The sequence below is a fragment of the Triticum urartu genome, chromosome 3 (assembly GCF_003073215.2).
Source record: "Triticum urartu cultivar G1812 chromosome 3, Tu2.1, whole genome shotgun sequence".
In the NCBI taxonomy this organism is placed as follows: Eukaryota; Viridiplantae; Streptophyta; class Magnoliopsida; order Poales; family Poaceae; genus Triticum; species Triticum urartu.
Genome location: NC_053024.1, coordinates 689,474,112 through 689,501,113, shown reverse-complemented (window position 1 = coordinate 689,501,113; position 27,002 = coordinate 689,474,112). Strand labels below are relative to the sequence as shown.

Here is a 27,002-nt window from a genome sequence, read left to right as displayed (position 1 = left end):
AGTATACCTTTATGTGTTTGAAAAAATATTCAGGTATGACCCATTTAAAAAATATTTTATTTTTATCTCAAATAGCTTTTGTGCAATGACATGACCATTTATACCATGTGTAAAAAGAGAAAATAATACGACCAAAACACACCTCGTGCACCCCGGAAATCCACTGTTTCAGCTTCTCCAACGCCCCACATACACTGCCAACAATCTAGTCATCTCAAGAGAGAACCAGAAATGTACATGATGGCCCGAATGCTGAGATCGACCCGGTCTGAAGACAGCCTATGGCCTATGGCATGAGAGTCCATCGAAAGTTGGAAAAAGCACACAAGTTCATCTACGATGATGCAAGGTTAGAGTACATCCATTCTCAAACCAATTACCAATAACAGAACTCTTGATTATTGACAGTAAATTTAATTGCAGATAGCAGTAACAGAAACTAGACTGTTCCTAGTGTCTTAACCTGATCATGCAGAGAAAGATGGTCTTTCTTGGACATGAGACGGCCCTGCGCACATCAGATTACAATCATAGGCGCACGAGCATACAGACACTGACCAAACGACACCACCGAGCTATGTACGATGAAATGATGCAACAGCTGCTAGCTACAATACTGGAAATGACCAGTTGCCTTTCTGAATCACTATCTACAGATGGTCAGGTATCACTCCCTGTCCGAACAGGACAACCGAGTCAGGATCAGTCCATCTGCACTACCGCTATATATCTTCAGGCACTGCACGGCAAAAGAAATTTGGTGCACTAATTAAAAAAAGATTCATTTGAGATTAGCGACATCAGATGGTATAGAGAAGCTAACTTCTAGCAACAGGAAATCCTGAGCAAGACGATTAATTACCAGAATAAACGTAACTTCAGTTACGCTTCTGCCATGGGTTATTTTCCTGAAATTTCCAAGGTGCCAGCACTATGCTTGATGGAGCATAGTCAACAGACTGCAGGAGATCTTGGGCCCGTCTGATTTTGTTTACTAGTTCCTGCAGTTTCATCGTGGCCTCGCTCACGGTGCCAGTAGGCTTAACTGATACATGCTCACTTGAGGTCTTGACTTTGTTTACTAGTTCCCGCAGTTTCATCGTGGCCTCGCTAACGGTGCCAGTAGGCTTAACTGATGCATGCTCACTTGAGGTCTTGAGTTTCTTAAAACTGGGGGGACTTGATTGCTCATCGGTAAGGAACTGAGGAGACTGTCCTGAATTGGCCACAGGAGACGTCGGACAGTCTGCTTGGCTGTTCATGCAACATTCACCATTTTCATTGGGTGCGAGTTGCACTTTTGTATTGGTGACCTCGAGAGAAGCGTCAGGCTCACTTGAGGTCTTGAGTTTCTTGAAATTGGGGGTACTTGATTGCTCATTGGTAATGAACTGAGGAGACTGTCCTGAATTGGCCACAGGAGACGTCGGACAGTCTGCTTGGCTGTTCATGCAACATTCACCAGTTTCACTGGGAGCGAGTTGCACTTTTGAACAGATGGCCTCCAGAGACACGCCAGGCTCTTCATTCATGCATTTTTGTGGTTCCCCTTCACTGTCTGTTTGACTTTCCAGGCAGCACCTGCCATTTCTATTGGCTGGCTGTTTTACATCTTGATCGACCAACTCCTTTGGTGTATCAGATGCTCCATTCAGGCATTTTCTTATTTCTTGCTCCAATGAATCAAATGATCCATTCAAGCATCTTTGTAGTACCTTGTTACCATCACAAGATTGCTCAATGTCCTCCTCATCAGAGCTGCTACTTAATGTATCTGTATACCAATAGCAAACAAATATTACGGTGCAAAAAAGTTAAGTGCCCTAGTATACAAGGTAACTCTAAAAATAATTTGAGCGTTAGTGATGACGGTTTTGGATAATGTAATCACTAAGATTTCACTGGCAAGTGATGAGGGTTTTGCAGCACTGGCAAGTGGCAAGAGGGTGCATTACAGTGATGGTTCTGAGGTATTTTTGCTTGAGATTATAGGAGGCTTGTGTGATCATTGTGAAGTTCTTTAAGGCATGTACTGCATTGGTCATTTCCTGGAAAAGGATTAGTCGCAATGGGTTAAGGGTTTTATTAACTAGATGATACCCCGCGCCTTGCCGTGGAATTGGATATATAGTTTCAAAAAATTGTGTAGAATACTAATTAAGGAGAACATCGTTTTGGTGACCGAGCTCACTGGAGCTCGAAAATTTTGAAAAATTCAAACTTTACGGTTCCAAAAAAATCTGAAAAAAAATTGTGCAAGTAAACAAGGATGTTATGTGTATGTGTGTAAATTTTTAGGATGAAATACCTTGAAATCCCATCTGTACAAAAAAGACAAATTCATGGCCTGGGAGGACGAATAGTATCATGTGTTAAGAAACTCCAGATTTTTTTTTGCACAGCCCTCATTTCAACATATTTTGCACTGAAAATTTAAACAAATGTCTGTTATGCCTTCATGCATATCTGTATTTTTTCAGAATTTTTTGAAACGTAAAAGTATGAATTTTGAATTTGGAGGCCTCCATGGAGGCCGAGCTCCAAAAGCAATTTTCGCTAATTAAGTCCTTACAATTTTAACTATGTGAGAAATTTCTGCATATAAGCAGAAAATAATCTTAATATTAAAATTGTGCATGTCACAATTAAATGTAATAGTAATACCTTGGTTCCCTGCAATCAAACGAGCAGTATGCCAGCATTCGCCGTTTTCCTGGTACAATAAAATGAACTGTTAATTCCACTATATGGGAATGAATATCTAACTGATTGAATAAATAAATATATATATTAGTTACATAATTAATTGATACTCCCTCTGTCCTATAATGTAAGACGTTTTTTGACACTAGTGTAGTGTTACAAAAAGCCTTATATTATGGGATGGAGGAAGTACTAAATTTTGCTAAAATTAAAAGCATATTTCTTTGTTTATTTATTTCCATCTTAGAGAATTTACTAACTGGGTAGCCATATCTAAAGACAAATAATCTAACTGGTAAGCCGTATCAGGACCGACAATCAGATTGTAAAGTGTGAACAGATAGAACACAACACACCAAAGCCTTTCAGTCCCAAACAAGTTGGGGTAGGTTAGAGTTGAAACCCACAAGATCTTGAAACCAAGTCATGGTTTTGGCACGTAAATTGCTAACTTCCACGCACCCCTGTCTATGGCTAGTTCTTTGATCGGGCCGGGCTCAGGCTTGACTATTGAGTGTCGGTCTTTTAAAAGCCCAGCCCAAAACCCGGCCCGGCCTAAGAAATGCCCAGGTTCAGTTCAGACTTTGGGTTGCATTGGCTAGTGCATGAAGCTTAATATGGTATCAGGGTCCAAGGTCTCCTAGCTTTTGCAATTTGTCCAAAAATTGTTGTTCCCCCTTTGTGTCCACGTATAGGCCTCCTGAGCCATACCTCTGAGTCTATTCACGTGTTGACTTTCCACATCACACATGGTAGCTTCATGCACTAGTCAATGCAACCAAAAGTCCAAACTGATGGAATAGGCTAGGCAATCCATATTACACTTCAACACCTATAGTAGTACTAAAATTGCACCTCATGCACTCAGTTTTAGTTCTATATTACGCCTAAAACCTTTCGATTCCAAGTCTTTCTCCGCAGCTCTAACTTTCTATCAACCCCTGTCCCACTATCATCGACTAGCACCACATCACCCACTAATAGCATACACCATGGGATATCCCTTGTGACCTCATCAATCACCAAAACAAAAAAGGGCTCAAAGCAACCTTGGTGCAGTTCTATTTTAATCGTAAAGTATCAGTGTCACCATCACTTGTTCAAACACTTGTCACAACATTATCGTACATGTCCTTGATGAGGGTAATGTACTTTTTTGGGATATTGTGTTCCTCCAAGGCCCACCAAATGACACTCCGCGGAATTTTATCGCAGCCTTTCTCCAAGTCAATGAACACCATATACATGTCCTTTTGCTACCTATATCTCCTCATAAGTTGTCACACCAGGAAAATGGCTGCCATGATCGACCTCCTAGGCATGAAACCAAATGATTTTTGGTCACGCTTGGCATTCTTAAGTGGTGCTCAATGACTCTCTCCCATGGATTCATTGTACGGTTCTTCAGCTTAACTCCACGGTAATTAGTACAACTTTGAACACTCCCCTTGTTCTTGAAGATTGGTAGCCATACTATCGCTATGTCTCCAAGGCCTCTCCACATCTCAATGGGATACAATAAGGGACCATTGCCTTCCCTCCTTTCATCCTTTATAAAGCCTCCCTGACCTCGGACTCCTGGATTTGTCGCACAAAACACATGTTGGTATTATCAAAGGAGTCGTCCAGCTCAATGGTAGGGCTATCATTCTCTTCATCAACCAGCTTGTCAAAGTACTCTCGCCATTTGTGCTTGATCGCCACCTTCACCAGAAGCTGATCTTCTCCGTCATGCATTTAACTTGGTTGACATCCCTCACCTTCCTCTCTCGGACCTTGGCCATCTTCAGATGTCCATTTCGTCTTCCTTTGTGTTTAAATGCTAGTAGAGGTCCTCATACGTCCGACCCCTTGCCTCACTCACAACTCGCTTTGCGGCCTTCTTTGCCACCTTGTACTTCTCTATGTTATCTACACTCCTATCCACATGTAGGCATCTGAAACGATCTTCTCCTTAATAGCCTTATGGACATCATCGTTCAACCACCAGGTCACTTCTACTTCCCCTGGTCACCCCAAACTAAGCCATCATCCAAACGCTACTCGCCATCTTCATCCACATACTGTTTGCATCACCGCCCTCCTCCCAAGGGCCCCTCCTTGATATCCATCCCCTTGAAAGCCTGAGTTGCCTCCCCATTGAGCTTCTACCACTTCGTTCTAACGACTTCGACGCACTTATCCCGTTTAGACACGAATCTGAAAGCTGAAATCGGACACTACAAGCTTATGTTGAGGGACAACACTCTCTACAGGTATCACCTTATACAATCCAGGCAAGCATGACTTTCTTCTCTTTTCAAGAGGACGAAATCAATTTGGTTAAGAGTGTTGACCGCCACTAAAAGTCACTAGATGGGATTCTCTCTTTTCAAAGAGGGTGTTAGCTACGATTATATCATAGGCTAAAGCGAAGCTTAAGACATCCTCTCTATGATTCCTACCGCCGTAGCCAAAGCCCTCGCGCATCCCTCCAAAACATGTGTTAGATGTACCCACGTGGCTATTGAGATGTCCTATGAAGAGCTTCTCGCAAATAGGTACACTCCTAACTATGCCCTCCTCCAAGCCTTCCCAAAAATCCCTCTTGGTGCTCTCATTGTGGCCTACTTGCGAGGCATATGCGCTGATAACTAAGTCCCCAACGACCATCTTGACTAGGATAATCCGGTCCCTTGCCTCTTGACGTCTACGACTCCATACTTGAGTCTCTTGTTGATCAATATGCCTACTCCATTTTTGTTTGTAGTTGTCCCCGTTAACACAGCTTGAAGTCGGTATCCTCCACCTTCACCTTCCACCCCTTCCATTTGGTTTCATGGATGCATATGATATCAACACCTCTAAAGGTAGCGATAAGAGATCACGATCAAAAAATTTCAAGATTTCTCTCTGCTTTTAGTTTCGCTTTGTATTTCAGACACATTGTTAGGGAGTTGATCAATTCATACAATCAAGGAAATTTTTATATTAGAGTATTTTTCAACGTTTTACCCCCTAGTCTTTAGAGTACCAACAATGATCTGATTTATCTATTTTTCTGTCTTTTCCCCACATCTGTGTTTTTATTCCATATCATGTTGTATGCCACATGACACTAATCCACTTACCACAACAACAACAACAACAACAAAGCCTTTAGTCCACATGACCACTTAAGAGATTAACTTTATTGGATTCAGTAAACTATCGAATAAGGGCGCGGTAGAAAAAGGAAAAACAATAATCAAGTAGACACTCAGAAAGAGCCACTGAGTATGGAGTAAAAGGTTAATTTTGCTCTTGCTAATAATAATTTCTAGTAGTGCTCTTCTCTACATTTTCATAATAGAGAATCATCCTATGACATGGACTTGAAGATCCTAGCTATTAGGATCTAAATGATCAGCTCACTATTGTATTTGAAACTATGATGTAGATTTATGTTAGTTGCATATGAACTTTAACATACGATGTAGAATCTTGTTAATTGCACATGATCTTTACCACCCGTTAAAAATGTGTTCGTTGGTATTCGAAAAACGATTTATAGCACTATCAAGAAGGATGATATCAAATAGGAATTTTTCATCAAGCAGTGGATGATGGTGCAATTACCTGTGAAAGAGGGGCACTCCAACCTTTTTCGAGGGACCAATCAAGCGCTGGCCTCAGGTCTTTGGGATCGGCAACCCAACATCCACCTTCACCTAATGGTATTTCAGGACAAATTATCTGTAAACCAAGTAGAGAAAGCACAATACAACTCATATTAAATGTAACCACCAAATGTAGCCATAAATGCAGGTATTGTAAAATATATTCTAGAGCAACGAAAAGCAAAATAAGTTTATTATCCTTACAAATAAAAGCCAACAAGAAAGCATTACATTACACACAAAACAACAAAACAATATGTGCAAAGAGACGTTCAAAAAAATTTGCTAGAATAGAAAGCATTGCCTTCTTTCGGATGCCATACCCCTCATACTTTGGTTGAGACCAGTCTCAATTTTTCATCTATAACACCAGCAAAATTTGGTACCAACAACACTAGTGGCAGATATATTTACAGTTGTGGTTCTTCTCCTAGTGTTATGAATGTGATTTTTTTTAAGAAATGTCTCTGTCTTACCATTAAGGAACATTAAATGTGTGATAAATTACAACTTGTATTTTACTCCCTTCGTCGTTTCACATTATCGCATCACCAGTACAACACATTAATATTTAGTATAATTTGCAAATATAGCAAGCACAATTGAAATCAGCATGCATGCAACATGTTCAATAAATAATCATGTGCAAATATGGCAAGCATAAAAACTTGAGTCAAAACAGTAAAATAACTTGTGTTCAATCAAAAAAGAAAAATAAATTGCATCTAGTCAAAAAAGCATAATAAGTTGAGAAATCATTATATATAAATAAACAAGAATATTCATTCATACTCCAACCCTCATGTGATTTTCTGAACATGAAAATTTTGCTAACTTTTTGAACAAGGCAATTAAAATGAGTTCAAATAACAGTGGATAGCTATTTGATTTCACAGAAGGGCCAAGCAAGTGGCATTAGTGTTCACCATAATAAATTATTACCTTAACTTTGTCATCACTCATCAACTCGGTAATTTTCCCAGTCCAAAAACAATCAGTGTACCACCAATCAATCAAGTCACCTACTTTCCAAGGACTGCTTACAACTGCTACAACATCCGTTTGTGGCCCAAGCTCAGCAATATCATTCTCCCAACACCACCGAGGAAAAGGAGGTCGTAGCATGATCTCCCTATTCTGACTTGCTTTCTGATTACGGCATTTGGGGGGGATTTTGAAGAGTCTATTCCATTTCCTTCCTGTCAGTACATAAAAGGAATAATTTAGAAAACTAGAGACAGTCTCAGATAAATTATGTGCTATTTCAGGTCTGTTAGCACAATTGTACAGTACTTTACTCTTCTAACCTAAAGTCCAACACTCAAAATCACAAAAAAAATCTTTCTGATACATTTTCAACTTCACACGAGTAGTGTACAACATCTATTAGAATTAAAACACGGCAAAACATCTTGCTAAGTTGACTGGGTCAATGCAGGGCAGATTCACCTATTTCTGCATGTAGAGCAATATCTAGTACGGGACATTGAAGTAGTGCCTTCAACACTTGTGTTGTACACTTTGTACCAACGAGGTGGAGTTGCTCCTCCACAATCTTGTGCTGCCTCTGGTGGTACTAGAGCCTTGTTGATCCATAATAGTTCTTGGTTTCTTCTTTGAGAGCGAGTTACAACAAGCAATAAAGCAATTGGAGAAGAGAATAGATGCCTGAGAACAGCAAATGAAAGCATCGCATGAAGATCTTAACCGCAGATTCGATCAGCTGGTTGAGATGACAAGAAAAGGTGTGTTCCCCTGCTACCAATGAAAAAGATTTATCAAGAGAAGGACTTGTTCAACGATGAAGAAAGGGATGTAATCTTGGTGCAACACCGCCACAAGAACGTACAGTTCAGCATACTTCAAGAAGGCCAACTTATGTTGAAGCTTTTGAAGGTGAAGAATCCGATCTCTGCATATCGAAGAGTACCCAACCCTACATATGCCAGGTATACATATAAGGTGAACGCTGAGACCCCAACTTTTAATGTAAGGTTGATACTGAAGGGTGCCCTACATATGCCAGGTATACATATAAGGTGAACGCTGAGACCCCAACTTTTAATGTAAGGTTGATACTGAAGGGTGCCTTGATTGGTTATATTTAGTGGAGACTTTCTTTGAGGTCATGGATATTCCGAAAGATCAGAGTTCCTTTGGTCGCGTACAAGCTGAAAGGAGGAACCGAAGCATGTTGGCATCGACTTCAAGAAGAATGCATGCTTATAGGAGAACTTAGCAAATGAAGAGTCTTTTGAAAGGGGGATTTTTGCCTGTTGATATGACAAGATCCTATTTATCCAATTTCAGAACTATGCACAAGGAAATAAGATTGTTTCAGATTACACGGAGGAGTCTCTAATGCTACAAGTAAGGTGCAACCTTGTGAGACTCAAGATCAACAAGTCGCAAGGTACATCAATGATCTCAATGATACTATTCAAGATCAATTGATAATGCAGCAAATCCGGACAGTTGATCAAGCACAAGCTATAGCCTTAAAGGCCGAGAGGTTTGTGAGGACAAAAAGGACAACTAAGGCCCCATATCCTCATACTGTAATCGAAGAGTTACACTAATAGAGTGGAAGAAAAGACCGCTCCACCAAAGGCAAAACGATCGACGCATCCCGAAGCAAACTAGAGGCAAGGGTAAGGCACATAAAGGCCCAAAATGCTATAAATGTGGTGAACATTTACACGTATCCAGCGGTTGCCCACTGAGAAATTTGTTAACACAACTATCCATGATGGTGAAGACGACGAGGAAGAATACGAATATGAAGATGTAGAGGGACAAGAGGTTTGTCAAGAAGGTGGAGAGGTGGTATGTGTGATTTAGCGTCTCCTATGCTCCACACCACACCTGACGACACACAACGGAAGAAAATATTTGAGAGCAAATGCATGGTGATGACAAAGTATGCAAATTAGCGATTGATAGTTGCAGTTGCGAGAATCTTATCTCTCATAATTTGGTGAACCATTTAAAGCTTGAAACTCATGATCATCCAAATCCCCACACTATTTGGTGGATCAAGAAAGGAGTGAATATGAGAATCACCATACAATGCAACCTGCCACTTTCTTTGTACAAGAATTATCGCTCAAATATGTTGCGTGGTGTGATTGATATGGAGGTCAGCCATATTCTTCTTGGGAGACCTTAGAAATTTGATGTGGATACTACACATAAAGGGAAGAAAAGTTCTTATTCTTTTATTTGGACCAAGAGAAATATCATTATTCTACCAAACCAAATTGATGGTAATAATACCTCTAAGGAGGAGGGGAGAAGTACCTTAGCTATCTCCCACACCTCTAATGAGTTTATGGAAGACTTGAAGGAGGCAAATTTGTTTGCTACACTTATTGTAAAAGGAGAAGAGCACCCGACAATTGCATCTCCGATAAAGGTACGTGGCTTATTAGTTGAATTTCATAACATACTTGGAGAGCCACAAGGCCTGCCACCGATGAGAGGAATTCAACATAGAATTGACTTAATTCCAGGAGCAAGTCTTCTTAATCTTCCACACTACCGAATTAGCCCAAAAGAGCATGATATATTGAAGGAAAAAGTGGAGGAATTGTTGCAAAAGGGGCACATTCAAGGAAATATTAGCCCATGTGTTGTACCAACCATGCTCATGCCAAAGAGAGATGGATTTTGGCGCATGTGTGGACAGTTAAGTCATTAACAGAATCACTGTAAGGTAAAGATTACCTATTCCTCGTCTAGATGATATGTTGGATTAGCTTAGTGGAGCAAGAGTGTTCACAAAGCTAGATTTAAGAAGTTGTTATTATCAAAGTTGTATCAGACCCGAGGATGAATGGAAAACAACCTTAAAGATAAAGGAAGGGTTGTTTGAATGACTGGTCATGCCATTTGGAGTCTCAAATGCATAAAGTAACTTTATGCACTTGATGAATCAAGTCCTTCGCCCCTTCTAATCCCAATTTGTTGTGGTTTATTTTGGTGACATCTTGATCCATAGCAAACAAGAATGAACACTTTGAGCACACTTGAAAGGTGCTAGGAGTATTAAAGGAAAATGAGCTCTAAGTCAACTCTAAGAAATGTGTTTTCCTGCAAACACAACTTTTTTTCCTAGGATCTGTCATAACATGCGACAGTATTCGTGTTGACGATTCTAAGGTTGAAGCAATCCAAGAATGACCAACTCTGGAGACCGTTTCGAAGGTCAGAATTTTTGATGCATTGCAACTTTCTATAGATGATTTATGAAAAATTTCAACACTATCATGGCACCAATTACCAAGTATCTAAAGAAAGGAAAGTTCCAATGGACAGATGCAGCTGAACCTAGTTTCAATGAGATCAAGCAAAAACTATCACAAGCTCATGTCCTAGTGCTACCTATTTCAACAAGAATTTTGAGTTGGGGCGTGAAGTTAAGCGAAGGCAGAAATGGAGTACTTGTCAGCAAGAATTGTATGCACTTTCCAAGCTTTAAAAACTTCAGAAGTCTATTTGCTGCCTAAAGAGTTCATCATTTACACTGACATCAATCCAGCATTTTAGAAATCAAAAGCATGTTGATCGTATGCTAGCAAGTTGGGCAACATATCTAGAGAGGCTTAACAGTGCATAAATTTGGAGCAACCAATCGAGTAGCCCATGCTTCGAGTTGTTGTGCATGTCTCCTAACTTATTTTTAGGTTGAACTTCCGAGCATGCATCAAATAAAGGAGTTGTATGAGGATGACGATAACTTTGGGTGATGACTATTTCGTGCAAGATGGCTCTCTCTTCAAGAATGATTGTTCACGCATTCCAAGAAGTTATCTAAGTGACAAACAGATTAGAGAGCTCCATTTAGGTGATCCTAGTGGCCATGTTAGACAGGACAAGACTATCGCTAACCTGGAAGCTCGTTACTTTTGGCCACAGCTAAAGAGAAATGCTGGAAAGTTTGTTCACGGTGCCCCATATGTCAAACCTGCAAGGACTATACATGCCTTTGCTTGTTCCTGTTGCTCCAAGGGAGGACATCCCTATGGACTCGTCTTCGGTTTGCCAAGAACAAGACTAGGGAGTGATGTTGTATTTGTGGTCGTGGACAGATTCTCTAAAATGGCTCATCTCATTCCATGCCGCAAGACAATGAATGCTCATCATGTGGCAAACCTATTCTTTTGAGAAGTGGTTAGACTTGATGGCGTTCCAAGGTACATTATCTAAGGCCGTGATAGCAAGTTTCTTGCTGCATTTTAGCTCACTTCGTGGAAGCGGTTCAACACTGAATTAAAATTTTGTAGCACTGCCCATCCACAAACAGATGGACAAACAAAAGTAGTGAAGAATTTTTTGGATAATCTAATCCGTTGCATTTGTGGAGAAAGAGAAGGGACAATGAGATTTGGCTTAATCTCTTACAGAGTTCCGCAACAACTCCCAACATAGATCCACATGGAGGTGTTAAAGGAAGCTTGGGCAGCGAAGGTATGGGCCCTTCTCTATTCCCAGGAAGATAAATGATAATACTTATGTGATACATCTTCCAATCGAGATGGGTATATCCAACACTTCCATGTTGCAGACTTGACTCTGCACCACCCAGAAGAAGCGCTCTATGAAGATAACTCGAGGTCGAGTTCCAAACAACCAGGGGAGAATGATGAGGAACAATAGAGGGAAAAATAAAATAAAATCATAAGGCAAATCCATTTGACTATTTCTACAACCTAGTATTTGTTTGTTTTCTTAGCTTTATCTACTAGTTTTTAGAGCCTTCTAGCTATGAGTGGAATATTGCATCTTAAGTAATGTTTTCTAGAGTGTTCAACTATATGAGATGTAAAGGCTTCTAAAAGGCCATAAATAAAGGTCTGCTGCTGCCTTCAACATGTGTTGATCTGGCAGCAAGGTGAAGCTGCTCCTCACAACCTTGTGTTTGCCTTAGTAAGCTACAAGAAATGTAAGTGGTGGAAAGTGAGCTAAGCTACAATTTTTTTGTGAAGTTCACCGTCAACTCAAGATAGCCTCGACTACAATAATCAGCATAACTTCCCCTCAAAAAGTAAGGCCAAAGAATTAGAACAATTATCCAAATAGACAAACACTCGGGCAGACCTAGAGCACAAAATAACAAATTTCAAAGAAGAAACTAATATTATTAGATTCTTGATTTCTCAACATAAAACAAATCCTTACTTTCATCTGGATAGTCTATATACTCCACCTGACACTCCATGTGACCGCTCCTGATACACATATCGGTGATCTGAGAGTAAAATTGAGATGATTTAGCAACATCCAATCTCGCAATACAAAACAAAATAGGCCTTTGTCCAAACCAAAAGGTAAAAATATGCAAGGTGGAACGTACGAGATGGATTATCACAAAATGAGATAAGTAGACTATTAGTTAAGGTACATTTCTTTCAAATGCACATTTTTTTTACAAAAAGACTATAAAGTAGCCCCCGAGAACCATGATTCTAACTCTTTGCTAGAGACACACACCTCCCAACTAAACCACACGACCAAGAGATGGCTCACGTCAACGACATATGAAATAACACAAGTCCAGTAGCTAGATGTCTACGTCAAAACCATCATGGGTTGTGCCTTAGTCCTCTAGGGTGGAGATTATGCCAATAGAAAGTAGTGAAACCTTAAGAATTCTGCTCTATAGGGTGTCATCCTCCTGTTTGGTGGTCCATTGTCAATCATCAAGGTACCAACCAACCTCATGAGACATGTATTTATTGAGATCTAGTCTGACCTTGACACGGCGGCCACCATGGACTACTACACTTTGTCAAGCACTAAAAGTACCAAGTGTCGCAAATGTTGGTATACATATGGCCAAGATATGGCATGAAAGATGAATCCTCACCTTTAGGCGTGTCCATCTAATCGAGTAAATAGCATCAAACCACCAGGGTTTTCCCAGTCACGACGTTGTAAAACGACGGCCAGTGAATTGTAATACGACTCACTATAGGGCGAATTCGAGCTCGGTACCCGGGGATCCTCTAGAGTCGACCTGCAGGCATGCAAGCTTGCATGTAAGCATGGACATGGCACAAAATGTCAACTCCATTTGTATTGACCGTTAAGTTGGGTGTGGGGCTCCCCCATCAGCATCAACCCTCCTCTCTTAAATCATTTTCTCTCTACAACATTTCCTCGAACAGCTTGCGTGCATGTTGACGCAATTGCGACCGGAGCATGAGTTGCTCCTCCCTGCCACCAGTGCGCCGACGCCATGCATCCCCGTCGCATGTGCCATCGAGGTGGACCACACCACGCAGATCATCCCGTCGCCTGTGTAGTTCTGCCATCAAGAATGTCCCCACTGAGCTCGCGAAAACTGAGGGCGTTGCAGCCGAGGCATTTGGGGAGGCGGGGCTCCCATCCCTCAAAGCCTCCCTGTTCCTCCACAAATCATTGCCGCATCCTCTTGTCTTTGACCTCCCCCACACCAGCGCCTGGCGACGGTGACGTTTTGCTGACCGCACACACCGGCCTCGGTCCTTGAAGATGGAGTGTGTCACAACCGCACGTCACGATCTTATCATGTAGAGCCGCGGCATCACGCGCATGCAGATCGAATTGCCCAAAAGACACATGCACGTAGAGTTGGCGTTGATGGATCCTTCAGGCTAGGTAACTTCACACGTGCAGCAAACTACTAGCCATCGGATGCCTGGTCGATCTAGAGTAGGACAACTCACGAAACACTCATGAACATCGGGGTCGCCGCAGCAGCTGGCACGGCATGCTAGCAGCAAGCATGTGCATGCAACTCCAGGCGCAATGGTGTGACTAGGTGGCCATGGCAGGCGGGAGGAGATCACCAGCGTTACAGCCAAAGCCCAGGTGAGCCGAAGGAGGTCCTGGAGATACCAAGTGACGAACAAGATGAAGACCATGCTGTCGATTTACACCGATTCTGTCCAATTAATTTGGAGGGAGGCTCTACAACGGAAGGTGAAGCTAATGGACATGGTGGTTTGGCTCAAGGTGGACATTGGCTACGACCACGACAAAAAGTGGACTTTCTAGTGTTGTTCAACCAAGGCACAACGCTCATGGCTGGCAGCGACAATGTCGAGTGTTTCCTGGACGGTGCTCGACACCAGCTCGCCATGGGGAAAGTGTATCGTGACTAACGCACACTACAACCAGCTATGGCAGCATCAGCACATCCAAGTATTTGAGAGAATGCCTCTAACGTCCACATAGCGTCCATCGCCTACAATCGTTATCTCATGCGACAGCCTGACGAATGGGCCCAAACCAATCATAAACATGGTAATTAACCAATTGTGTGATCAGTGTTTTTTGCAAAAAATTAGCACAATATCAATGGTAATGGGAACGAAGTTGAAATGTGGAGACTTTCCAGAACCCTAACACTGATTGTGGTGGTTTTATGCTATTTACTCTTATCTAATCCTATAATGATGGTACGCAACTTGGCACTCCTACCACTGTCAGGTTGGACGAGCTACGATACATAAGCAAGAGAGAAAATAATAATTCTAAGAGAAGCTAAAGGCAAAATTGGAGTTTAAATTTGAGATATTACACGCATAGCAGGAGATCTCTACAAATAGAGGGTGTCAAATAAAAGATTTTGGAGTTGCATCTTTAAACTCAAACTTGGCATGGAAAAAGTTCACAAGATATAGTGCAAATTAACAAACATGACAAAATATGAGAATGTCAAAGTTGAATCAATACTCTTGATCATACTCCCCCTGTTCGAGTTTACAAGGCCCTTCTTGAAAGAACACTAGTTCCAAGGCAAAGCAAGAAGAGAGAGAATTAGTGTGATTTGATGCCAAAAACGCTCATAACAAGGCAAAAATGGCTTGCATGAATGCAGGGGAATTAATGTCAATTTGGAAACTGAGAGACACTGAGTAAATACCACCACAGTTAGGAGGATAGATGAAGGGCCTTGTAATCTCAAAATTTCAGATTTGGAAATGGGCCTGATAAACCCGAACAGAGGGAGTACTTTTCTAATGAGGTAAAAGACAGGGATATAGCTACATAATTAAGATGCTAAATTATGAAATGTGTCATAGTAACCACAAAAAGTAAATAATACTTCCTCTGTTCCATAATATAGAGCATATAGCTTACTATTTTTGTAAGTCAAACCTTGTATAGTTTGATCAGCTTAATTGAGAAAAATATCAACATTACTAAAACCAAATAAATACAATATCAAAGTAGGTCTCATGATGTATCTAATGATATATATTTCGTGTCATAAATTTAGACATTTTCCAAAATTTAGACATTTTCTCTATATATAAACTTGTCGAAGTATACCAAACTTAAATTTTCAAAAAGCTGTATAAAATACATTATGGAACAAAGGGAGTATAATTTAGGAAAGTATCATTTATGAAAATGCATATGCATAGTAATTTGACAAAACGTACTAAAGAGAGATGTATTTACATACATAAACAAGCAATGGTTAAAGAAATTGCAAGTTGTACCTTGCAACGGAACCATGCACCCCTATAACCAACATTATAGGATCTTGTCTCTACGACATCTCCAACTTTAAACGGAAGTATTAGGTCCATTCTGAGCCACCCAAGTACACCAATAAAAAGTTGTGTTAACTAGGAAAATTAAGAATCACACACTCAACTAAGTTAAATAAAATGCATACCTCAATATCAACACTAAACTACATAAATAAATAATTGTACAAATTAATCGGTGAATCAGCCTATTAACTGAGTTTATCGGTAACACGTTTATCGGTGGGTTAGCTAGGGCCATATCTATATATCTTAGGCTACATAGCAACATGCAATGTACTAAACGTCTAAATATGCTATTGTACACATGAATATAACAAGGAAAATTGCGGCTGCTAGTGGCGCCATGGACAGGGGACAGGGACGGCGACTGCTAGGTGAGGGGGTGGCGAGCTCGAGGGATCGACTGGATCCAAGAGGAGTTGGGGGAGGGGACGCCTGCTTGGGGAGGGGGCGATGACCTAGAGCAGGAAGTGATGCAAGCTCAGGGGAGGGGGCGACGAGCTCGTCTGCCGTGCAGCTGTGATGATCGACTAGATCGATCCTAGAGGAGTGAGGGATGGGGCGGCGAGCTCGAGCAGGAGTAAGAGGCTGGGTGCCTGGATCCTGGAGGACTGGAGGCGCCTCTGGCGAACAGCACCGACAGTTGCTCAGGGCGGGGGCGACTGCGCAGAGAGGGGCGGCAGCTGTTGCTCCTCGCCTTCTCCAACGAGGGTAACTAGGGGAGGGGAGGGTAAGAAGGGAAGGAAGGGACCTAGCCTAAAACGCCCAATTTTGGGGTAAAGTAGGGAACGGGCCAAATTTTGGAGCCTGAATTTCTCTCTCCCTCTATTCAATTAATCAGACCACATGGATAAATCGGTCTGACAGCTGATTAATCAGCTAGACCAGCTAATGCGATGGATATGCGTTATCGCATCCGTGACGGGAGAGAAAAAATACCACACGCCCCTAACACAATAACCATGACTCAAGACCCCAATAGGTCCATGTCCTTTATTTCAACATGGCATCTTATCAGTCTTGCCGTTTATCCTTTCCACTCTTGCCGACAGACAAGCATGGTCATAGATGATTTCTTTCATCTCCAATTTGTTTTTGTTGAGGTGTTCATTTTCCATTTGAATCGGCACCAGTACGAAAGAAAGACGGGTCATGCACTACTAATTAACGTTGCATCCTGAACAACATTATAAAATTATTAATAGGTGAAACAACATCATATTCAGATTCTATGCATTTTTCTAATCAATTTTCATATATAACATGTTAAAATTGGAGTTAGGGTTTAAAAGATATGAATATTTTTATTGAAGCACTTGAATCTATACCTATACAACATTTAAAACGATTAACGGGTAAAAATAACATCATATTCATATTCTACACATTTTTCTAATCAATTTTCATATATAACATGTTAAAATTGGAGTTATGGTTTAAAATATATGAATATTTTTCTAAAAGCATTTGAATTTATATAAAAAATGTTATTTTCTAGACGGACAGCAGGTTTATTAACCAAAATCTTAGGGGGATTTCTGCAAAAAAGTGACACATTTTCTATTTCTCATTTAAAATAGGACTGTAAGTTGATTAACCGAAACCAAGGGGGGATGTTCTCACTTAAATCGGGACCGCGGGTTGATTTCATGAAAGTGCAGGGACTTTTCTGCAAATGTGCGATGACGGATGAACAAAAGCCATCGGCACTTTGTTATTAGGTAAAGATATCGGCCGATATTTAGAACAATGCCTAATAGTCACTTAAGAATTAATTAGCAAGAGACAAAAGTAAATTGGGGTTAGGGAATTTGATTTGGAAAATAATATTGTCAGCTTGCCTAGGTTCAGTGGAAATGGCAACCTAGTGAAAGATGAGATTCGATAGGGGAATTGCAAAATGGGATTGGGTCATAGGCTATCAAGTTTACTTCTTATTTACCACGATTTTATCCTATCCTATAAGCAGATGCGTTTCAGTGAAATGTACTTTGAAACCACCAAAATCGAGATGCCAGGCCTCTCCCTGTCGTCGCCCCCTTTATGTACGATAAAGGAAACATCTATTGGAACTTCTTTTAACAGGATTTCCCTTACAGTACACATATATAAAGTAACAAGGGGAGAAACACCACTTTCAGAAGTGTCCTACCCTCCTCTACTTGCGTTCTAGTGCATAAGTAAAGATGTATCGACATTTAGGAATGTATGTGGTTAATCCGGTTTCTTCTTCTTTGCCCTCGACTTAACCACTGGAATGTGCATAGAGCAGAGCATAAATCTCATCATGAAACAATATCACCACTGGTGGCAATGAATGCTGGATTTACCTGAATCTGAATTTCTTGATGTTCCCGACCCGTCCCAAGCCCACGTATCTTGAGAAACCCGAGATTCTGCACAAAAACAAAGCGATTTGAGTCGAGAACTACTCTCGACACGGAACCTGTTGAAACAAATTAGGCTTGGGAACTAGCCACATCGATGCGCCGTCGATGGGGATTTCTTTTGCCGGTCAACAAAAAGACATTGGGGATTTTTTTTGCAGAGGAGGCGGCGCGGGGTCGGGGGGAGAGGGGGTAGAGGAGAGGGGCGGAGGAGAGGGAAGGGGGAGGCGGCGCACCTGAACTCCGCGGGAGAATCGACCGGCGGAAGACACCACGCGCCGCGCCGCGCGGCCGGGGAGAGGAAGGGTTCCTCTTGGAGGAGGGGGAGGCGGCGCACCTGGACTCCTCGAGGCAATCGGTGGGCGGGGGCGATAAAGGGTTTCTGGAGCCAAATTTGGAAAATCTGGTGGTTCTTCCGCCGTTGCAGCGGTGTCAGACCTCAGCTAATCGGGTTTACAAGCGCTGGCCGAACGGGCCGGCCCGGCCCATCCTAATCGTGTCCGGCACGGCCCGGCCCAGGCACGATTATTATACAGGCCGTGTCGTGCCGGCCCGTGTGATGCAGCCTGTCGTGCTGGCCCACGTGCTCAGCCTAGCAGCCCAAGCACGGCGCAGGGCGTGCCGCATGCTGCATGCCGTGCCTGGCCCATGGCGGGCCGTGCAGGGCGTGCTCGCGGGCTGGCCTGGTTGGCATGACCCATTCGGCCAGCTATATTTACAAGTGCACAAAAGTTAAGAGATTTACATGTGGGCTTTTCCTATTGGGCCTTTGTAGCAACACTTGACGATCCCTACAAAACCTACAGGAAAATGACACTGCTCGACTAAAATAATGGCTTCCCTAAAAAAACTAGAATAATGGCTGTTACTCAACAAAATAAAAAAATGGCTGCCCTAAAAAAATAAAAAAATGGTAGCACGAGCTGACAAGGGAATGGAAAATACTCGGAGATAACTATGAAAACACCTCTCTAGATCCTCGAATTGAAAGAGAGATCGAGAGGGATCAACAATCCTAATTCTCGCTATTTGGAATGGGTCCAATTCTAGGCCATCTACGTAGTAAACATGAAAAAAAATGCAGAAAACCTACTTAGAAACTAAGGAAAAAATATTTAACAATAAAAATGCCACCAAAATCTAGAAATACATATTATAAAAATAGCTAACATAATATACTTGTATAAGCTGATAAAATTGCAATGTTATACTTGTTAAACTACTACACAAAAAGTACCTACGAAAAGAAAAATGTCGTCATAGAGTACAACTAGCAATTTTTTCATGGTCTATGTTAAAAAAAGTGAACACAAGCACCTAGCAAAATTGCAATGATTTTCTATTTGCCATGACTTATGAAAAACAAAATTACTGTTGATCTGCCTCCGAGGTGACATAAATCACCTCGGTATTGGGAATGTTGAAGGAGATGGCCAACTTGCACAAAAGAAGGATTTCTCATACATCCGGCCGCTTGGCGGGACAATTTCCTATGCTGCATTTCCAAGAGTTGTCTTGTTCGGCTCTGAAAAGCCAGATTGTGTGTGGAAGCGGATTTAATGGTTGTAGTGGTAGACCCATGTCCAGAACGGGGAAAAGAGGTTTTTTAAGGTAGTGGCACATGCGATTCCCAAAAAATTTCCATGAGCTGCATCCAACTTTCTATCTCAACATGTGAGCAAATGAAATCTAGCATCGCCAATCATTGGTGGGACATGGAGGAAGGTTGGAAGAAAATGCATTGGTGTTCTGGGGAGTGGTTATCTACGCCGAAGTTCTTGGGTGGGATGGGCTTCGTGACATGGTACTGTTCAATCAAGCTATGCTAACACGATAGTGTTGGCCTCATCACTGAACCTGATTCCTTATGGGCAAGGGTGCTCAAGGGGCGGTATTTTCCGTGATGGTGGTTTTCTGAAATGATACACAACCAAACATCCTCTTTTTTCACATGGAGAAGTTTGTTATTCGGTTGTGAACTCATCCAGAAATGAGCTTGTGGGGTAGGGGGCTGTTAATGATGCTAAGATTATAATATTAAAGGACAACCGGATCCCGGGCTTCTTGCCTAGTACATTTACTCCCTTGCTACCCAACCTAGAAAATACAATATTCAATTCTTGCTTAATGGTTCTTTATTATTTTGGAATAAAGAGGTTGTCCGTAGTTTGTTTGTTGATATTATTGTCAAACAGATCCTATTGGTACCTGCCAGTATTACGGGAGGCACTACTAGAAAAGGGCTAATTAATGGCGCACCTGTCTTGGCCATTAATGGTGGTACAGGGCGCCACTATTATCACACCATTAGTAACAAAATAGTAATGGCGCACCTATAGTGCGTCATTACTATCTGGCTTAGTAATGGCGCACTTCTAATAAAAAAATTTATTTTTTTTTAAAAAATATTTTTTCAAAAATAATAATAATTTTTTTCCGCTTTTTTCTTAATTTCAGGTCACTATGGCTTAATCTCGGGTCAATGCTTAATCTCAAGTCAAATCGCACTCTTTGGTCAAACTTCCCGAAAGGTCAACCATCCTCACACTACTCTAGCCGGAACAAGCTTAACTTCGCAGTTCTATCCAACCCCAGCACCAACTCACTTCATAGGCACTTGTTGATATATCTATCATATCAATCCTATTAACCTTGTTGATGTTTAGAACTTTGTTCATGTTGATGAGTGTGATGAAATTTTGAAAAAAATATTTCAAACTTCCTGGTCATATTACATATCATATTTTGAAAAAAAATCCAATTTTTTTAAACCAATTTTTTTTTCTGTTACTAGTGGCGCACCTAGCAAATGGTACGCCACTAGTAAGTTTGATTTTTTTTTCATTTCCCCCTCTAGATCTTAAAAGCCCTATATCTTTCGTTCTGTTAGGTTTTTAGGGATTTTGAAGATGTTGAATGGGGTTTTCCCGGTTCAATTCGGATGTAACTTTTCGAGTAGATGATTTTTCATATAAAAAACTTTTTAATCCGAGTTCGTATGCAAAAGTTATGCCCATTTTACTAAATTTCAGAGAGATTTTGCAAATAAAGTCGAAATTCATATTTGTAAATTTTCCCAACAACTAGACCACATATCACATGGGTAACTTATTTTATTTTATTTTTTGACATTTCTATCATTTTCTTTTATTTCTTTAAAAACTGAAAAGGCGGTCCACGGGGGGTGCATTTAGCACCAAGGTTAGTTAATGACGCACGTGATGTATGGTGCGTCATTAATAGCTTTGAAAGAAAATGTTAATAATGGCGCATCATGGGATAGTGCACCATTACTAGTTTACTAGTTAAAACTAGTAATGGCGCACTGTCCACTGGTGCGTCATTACTAACAAATTTTTTATATTTTTTTTTCAAAACTACTAATGACGCACGGTGGGTTTGGTGCACCATTACTATGTCAACTAGTAATGGCGCACTATCCCATGGTGCGTCATTAGTAACAATTTTTTTTTCAAAACTACTAATGGCGCACCACACACCAGGTGCGATGCGCCATTAGTAATATGTCAATAATGACGCACATGTATCTGGTGCGCCACTCTTATATAGCAATGGTGCATCACATATATGGTGCGCCATTAATGTTCATATCATATATAGCCTTTTTCCTACTAGTGAGGGGAGGATTTCCTCTCATGGTCTCATGACAAGAACAACATCTTATAAGTGAAGTCTGGCTACAAATTTGGCCAGGTGTGAGTCTTTCTTTTCTTCAAACAGTAACAAAGGGCAGGGCTTGTCCTCTACTCTTCAATGACGAGAGAAGCAATGGAAGACCATTTGGGCTATAAACCGTCCTAATAAAATGGAGATTGTCCTTTGGAGTGTAACAGAGGATTGCTTGTCGCTGGGACATCAAATGGTTAAAAGCCATGCATATATCTGATGACGGTAGTTGTTGCTTCCGCAATCGTACAAAGCATATTTAACATAAAAAATGCCTTTCTGCTCCGAGCTCAAATGAGCTCGGTGAACAGTAAAATCAAAACAAAATCAAAAAAATCTAAATTTTTGTTGAGAGAAACATTGGAAAAATGTTCTAAGTGCTTCCAAAAATTCGTCATGGAATCACATTCCTGTAAGGCGTGGAAAAAAAATTTCAGTGCTCCAAAATGCTTTTGAAAGTAGCATTTTCAGAGTACCGATTCTGTTTTTTTTTTTGCTACGCCTTCTAGGAATGTGATTTCATGACGAATTTTTGCAAGCACTTAAAACTTTTGTAAATGTTTCTTAAATTTTTTGGAATTTTTCAATTATTTTTCATTTTGTTTCGATTTTATTGTTCACAGCTCGGGTGCAAGAACTCTGCGTCCATTTAACATCTCTTTCTTCCATGTCCTTTTGCTCGTTTGGTTTGGTGTCGTGTCAAGGAGGAATTTTGTATCAGTTTGCATAGAAAATCCTTGCAATGCTTTCGACTGGCTCTTTGATTTTCTCTCCACGACATCGCAACTTCAGGCTATGGTCTGTCTATGACTCTCTTGCATGTTTGGGAGGCACTTGTAATGATGTCCGTAACAATGCTACTAGTGTGGATCCTCAGAGAGTAGCTTCAAAGAAAGATAAGTGCTTATGTCCATATGGTGGTACAGTATTGCTCAAAATCTAGGACTGTAGTAAGATGTAATTCTTCATCTACAAATCATTTTTTTAAGATCCAGCAATTGCTGGCGTTTTCATTGATCATAACAGAAAGCAGTGGAAAAACAACAATGGTGGTGAGGATCCTAGGATCAAAGTTTTAGGGAGTGCCACGCACGGCCAAAAACCCTAGAAACAAGGAGGGGTTTAGCTCTCAAGGGGGGTCCCCGAAGGGGCTCTCTAAGCATGTAGCTCCTGTGGTTCTTCATAACTCGATGCTGTCTCTTACGCGCTTGATGATTCTTGCCACGCACGGCAGATGCTGCCTGAAGGTGCAGTGGTTTCTCTCCTGCCATATCTCACAGCAAGCAAGCCAGCCAGCACAGCGGCCGTACTCCCTTTTCGCCATTGGTGTGGGGTCTGCTCCAGGATGCCTTGCACGATCGCGGTGGAGCTGTCGTGGCGCCAGCTCTCGGCCGGGGTGAGAGCCGAGCAGCCGTGCCACAGTCCCAGCTCGGCCCACACCCGTCCTGCTTCCTGGCAGCTCCAGAAGAGGTGGCGCGAGGACTCCAGGTTTCTGATGCGAGCTGGCAGAAGTAAGCGTTTGTCCAGCCCCGCCTCTGGAGTCTGTCATTGCACCAGAGCCGATCCTGGAGGAGCAACCAGGCGAAGATTTTGACTTTGCCAGGCGCCCAGGCCTTCCAAACCAGACGGTTGAAATGGGTCGCTGTTCTACCCTAGAACTGCGCCAGGTAGGCCGACTTCGCTGTGTATTTTCCTGAGCTCGCTCTACTCCACGTCAGGTCATCCGGCACTCCTGGTTGTAGTTGCGCGTCCGTCCCCTGGAGCAGACGATGAAGGGCGAGGACGTCCGGCAGGAGATGGCGGTTGTTGTCGTGGACAAGGTTGCGGATCCACGTGTCGTCTCTGAGGGCCTCCCGCACCGATCTGTTCTTGCGCCGCAAGTAGCTGAACAACCTTGTGGGAGTTGTTGCGAGAGGCAGCCCTGGCCGATCCATGAAGAGAGCCAGAAGGAGGCCCGAGCCCCGTCGCCGATCGCAACGCTGGTGGAGGCCGCGAAGAGCGCCTTGTCCGCGCCGTCGCAAGGCAGCTCGGTGCCCACCCAAGGCCGCTCCGGGTGGTGCCAGGAAATCCAGAGCCAGTGCAGCCGTAGCGCTCTGCCAAAACGATGCAGGTCAGGGATGCCCAGGCCTCCTTGCTCCGTCGGGGCGCAGACCGCTGGCCAGTTGACCTTGCAGCTGGCGCCCGAAATCTCGTCGTCCTGGCACCAGAGGAAACGTCGCCTACACTTGTCGATCTCCTTGAGAATTTTCTTTGGGACACGTAGGACGGTGAGGGCGAAGGTTGGCATGGCACTCAGCGTGCATCGGACGAGGACGCGGCGGCCGGCCATCGGTAGCAGTTTGCCCTTCTAGCCCGCAAGCCTTGCCTTGATTCTGTCGATGATGAACTGGAGGTGGACCAAACGAAGGCGGCCTGTAGAGACCGGCAGCCCAAGATATTTGATGGGGAAGGGGGCGATGGAGCCTGCAAAACCCTGGAGCACCTCCTTGGCGTTGATGTTCTCGCAACGGATCAGCAAGACCGTGGATTTGGCCGGGTTGATACAGAGCCTAGTTGCCTTGCCGAAGTTGCTAAGGATGTGCAACAGAGAATCTACCTCTTCTCGTCTAGGGTTTATGAAGATAACCGTGTTGTCGGCGTAGAGGCTTACACGAAGCACCAGGTCGCGGCCTGGGAGGCGATGTAACAGCTGCTGATCTAGTGTCGCCGCGATGAGGTGGTGCAGTGGGTCGATGGCCAAAATGAAGAGGAAGAGGGAGAGCGGGTCTCCTTGGTGCAACCCACGGTGATGGAGGATGCTTGGGCCGACCGAGCCGTTGAGAGAGACCGCTGAAGAAGCCGAGACGAGCAGACGAGCCACCCAGTCCCGCCATCGCGCACTAAACCCTAGCTGTTGGAGCGGCTCCAGCAGGTATTCCCAGGAGACGGTGTCGAACGCCTTTGCTATGTCTAACTTTACTAGCAGGCCCGGCGTTTTGCGACGGTGAAGGGCGTGGATGGAGTTCTGTACGAAAAGAAAGCTGTCGTGGATGCACTTCGACTTCAGGAATGTCGTCTACGCCGGTGAGATGATGGAGCCGATGACTGACGCCAATCTAATCGAGAGAACCTTGGAGATAGCTTGGTTATCGAATGGATCATCAAACTGATGGGCCTGAAGTGGGTGATCTCCGTTGCCCCATCCTTTTTTGGCAGGAGAATGATTGTAGCGTTGTTGATCGCCGATGGACCAGCATGAGCGGAAGAAAGTGCCATTGAAGCCGTCCGGCCCCGGAGATTTGCAAATCGCCACCCACACCTCATCCTCGGTGAAGAGGTTGTCGAGGCCGGCTACCGGCAAGGACGGCAGGTGGATGGATTCCCCGTTGATGGTTCGGCTGCGAGGCGATTTTGTGCCTAGCGAGGATCGGAAGTGCTCATGAATGATCCGCTCCTTGTTGCCGTGGGAGGTGGCAATGGAGTCTCGGGTGTGTAGGGCATGGATGAAGTTTTTTTAGCGCCGTGAGTAGATTTTTGCCTGGAAGAACGCCATCTTGGCGTCGCCTCGCACGTAGTCAGGTGACGCGCGAGGCCTGTCTCTTACGCGCCCTCTCGATGGCGGCGAGTCCAAGGACTCGCATCTTGAGCCATTTCCGCAGCTGGAGTTCATCTACTGTCAGTTGCCTACTTTCCTGAGCTATGTCGAGGCAGAGCACGATCTCGTTTGCGAAGTGAATTTGAAGCTTTGTCTCGCTGAAGAAGCCCTTGGCCCAAATCTTCAGGTCTCGGGCCATTCGCACGAGCTTTGTGCTGATTCTCTTGAAAGCACAGCTTGAGGCGACTGGGCGATCCCACGCCCTCTGCACCGTAGTGTGGAAGCGAGGGAATCTCGGCCAGAAAGACTTGAAGCAGGTATGGTTAATATCAATGTTGATGCCGCAATCTTTCCTGATGTTCACTGTATGGGTATTGGTTTCATTGCTAGGAATCACCGTCGATTGCATGCAATGAACGATTTCCTGGGATGCCCGATCCTGAAGTTGTTGAAGCTTTAGCTATTTCGGCGTGCTATGAAAGCTTATCAAACTGAAGGTGTGCTATCCATCAATATGGCATCTGATTGCCTTTCATTGGTGTCTAGAATCAAATCTAACACTCAGTATCACTCAAGATTAGGGCCTGTGATTTCTCATGTCAAGTATTTGGCATCTTTTTTGACGAAAAAGTAGCAGACTGCTGATTTTCATTGATGAAGAGGTAGAAGTAAACAGTTACATGCAGATGAAATATGCAAAATTCATATTCCGTCCTCGGGTGTGGAGGACTGCGTGGCATGGCATCACGAAAAAAATGGCGAGTTCTCGGTGAGAAGCGCCTACAAACTTGTTGCGATGAGCCTCCCCCAACTAGCACAAAATGCCTCAAGTTCGGCTAGGGACCCAAACGGCCGGAGCATATGGGACCTAATTTGGAAATCCAAGGTGCCAGGGAAAGTACGAATCTTTGGATGGAGGATGGCCACCAATACCCTAGCAACAAAGGAGAACAAATGGAAAACAACACTTGAACTGGATGCTACCTGCAGTATTTGTGGAAATGGGATAGAAAATGAACATCATGCAGTGGTTATGTGTACATGGAGTAGAGCGTTGAGAGCTGCTACGAGAGAGGTCTAGAACCTACCTGCTGAAAATAAATTCTGCTTCACGGGCGAGAACTGGCTACAAGTAGTACTGGACACAGAGAACGAGGAAACGCGCGCCAAAATCCTGTTGTTACTCTGGCGATGTTGGTACCACAGGGAGGATTGCTTGAGAAATAATGGCAGGGAGACAATCAAAGGGTCTGTGCAGTTTCTGAAACAATACGAGGAAGATTTAAGAAAGGCAGAGGTTTCAGTTGACCAGTATGGGGGAAGGCTGTAGAAAAATGATCAGGGGAACTGTACCCAGGCTACTGCACAACCAGTTTGTATAACCAAAAGGCTCGACGAAAAATGGATCCCGCCAGTTCAAGGTGTAGTCAAAATAAATACCGATGCATCTCTCCTAGCTGAGACC

At 43.0% G+C, this 27,002-nt stretch overlaps 1 protein-coding gene across 4 annotated transcripts; it reads right to left on the bottom strand.

The window, feature by feature from the left end:
* Window positions 1–376: 376 nt before the first annotated feature.
* On the bottom strand, window positions 377–18,672 carry LOC125545937. 4 transcript variants are annotated; one of them, XM_048709991.1, is made up of 9 exons: window positions 18,513–18,671; window positions 18,220–18,285; window positions 15,836–15,926; window positions 12,522–12,591; window positions 7,284–7,540; window positions 6,301–6,417; window positions 2,665–2,713; window positions 863–1,774; window positions 377–739 (listed from the first exon to the last, which is right to left on the bottom strand). In XM_048709991.1, exons 3-8 carry the CDS (start codon window positions 15,923–15,925, stop codon window positions 879–881), a joined length of 1,479 nt encoding a protein of 492 aa, XP_048565948.1. In that variant the 5' UTR covers window position 15,926; window positions 18,220–18,285; window positions 18,513–18,671; the 3' UTR covers window positions 377–739; window positions 863–878. The 4 variants fall into 4 exon arrangements, with proteins under 4 accessions (XP_048565948.1, XP_048565949.1, XP_048565951.1 ...); XM_048709992.1 differs by lacking the exon at window positions 12,522–12,591 and having other exon boundaries at window positions 18,513–18,672; XM_048709994.1 differs by lacking the exons at window positions 18,220–18,285; window positions 18,513–18,671 and adding an exon at window positions 7,791–8,277 and having other exon boundaries at window positions 15,836–15,879.
* Between the last annotated feature and the right edge of the window lie 8,330 nt (window positions 18,673–27,002).

Excerpts from the sequence above, each read along its gene's own strand:
- LOC125545937 (XM_048709991.1), bottom strand. The coding sequence starts at position 15,925 with ATGGACCTAATACTTCCGTTTAAAGTTGGAGATGTCGTAGAGACAAGA. Across the intron at positions 6,418-7,283 it reads TGAGTGATGACAAAGTTAAG|ATAATTTGTCCTGAAATACC; the intron begins GTAATAATTTAT and ends CTTGGTTTACAG. Across the intron at positions 2,714-6,300 it reads GGAGTGCCCCTCTTTCACAG|GAAAACGGCGAATGCTGGCA; the intron begins GTAATTGCACCA and ends TTATTGTACCAG.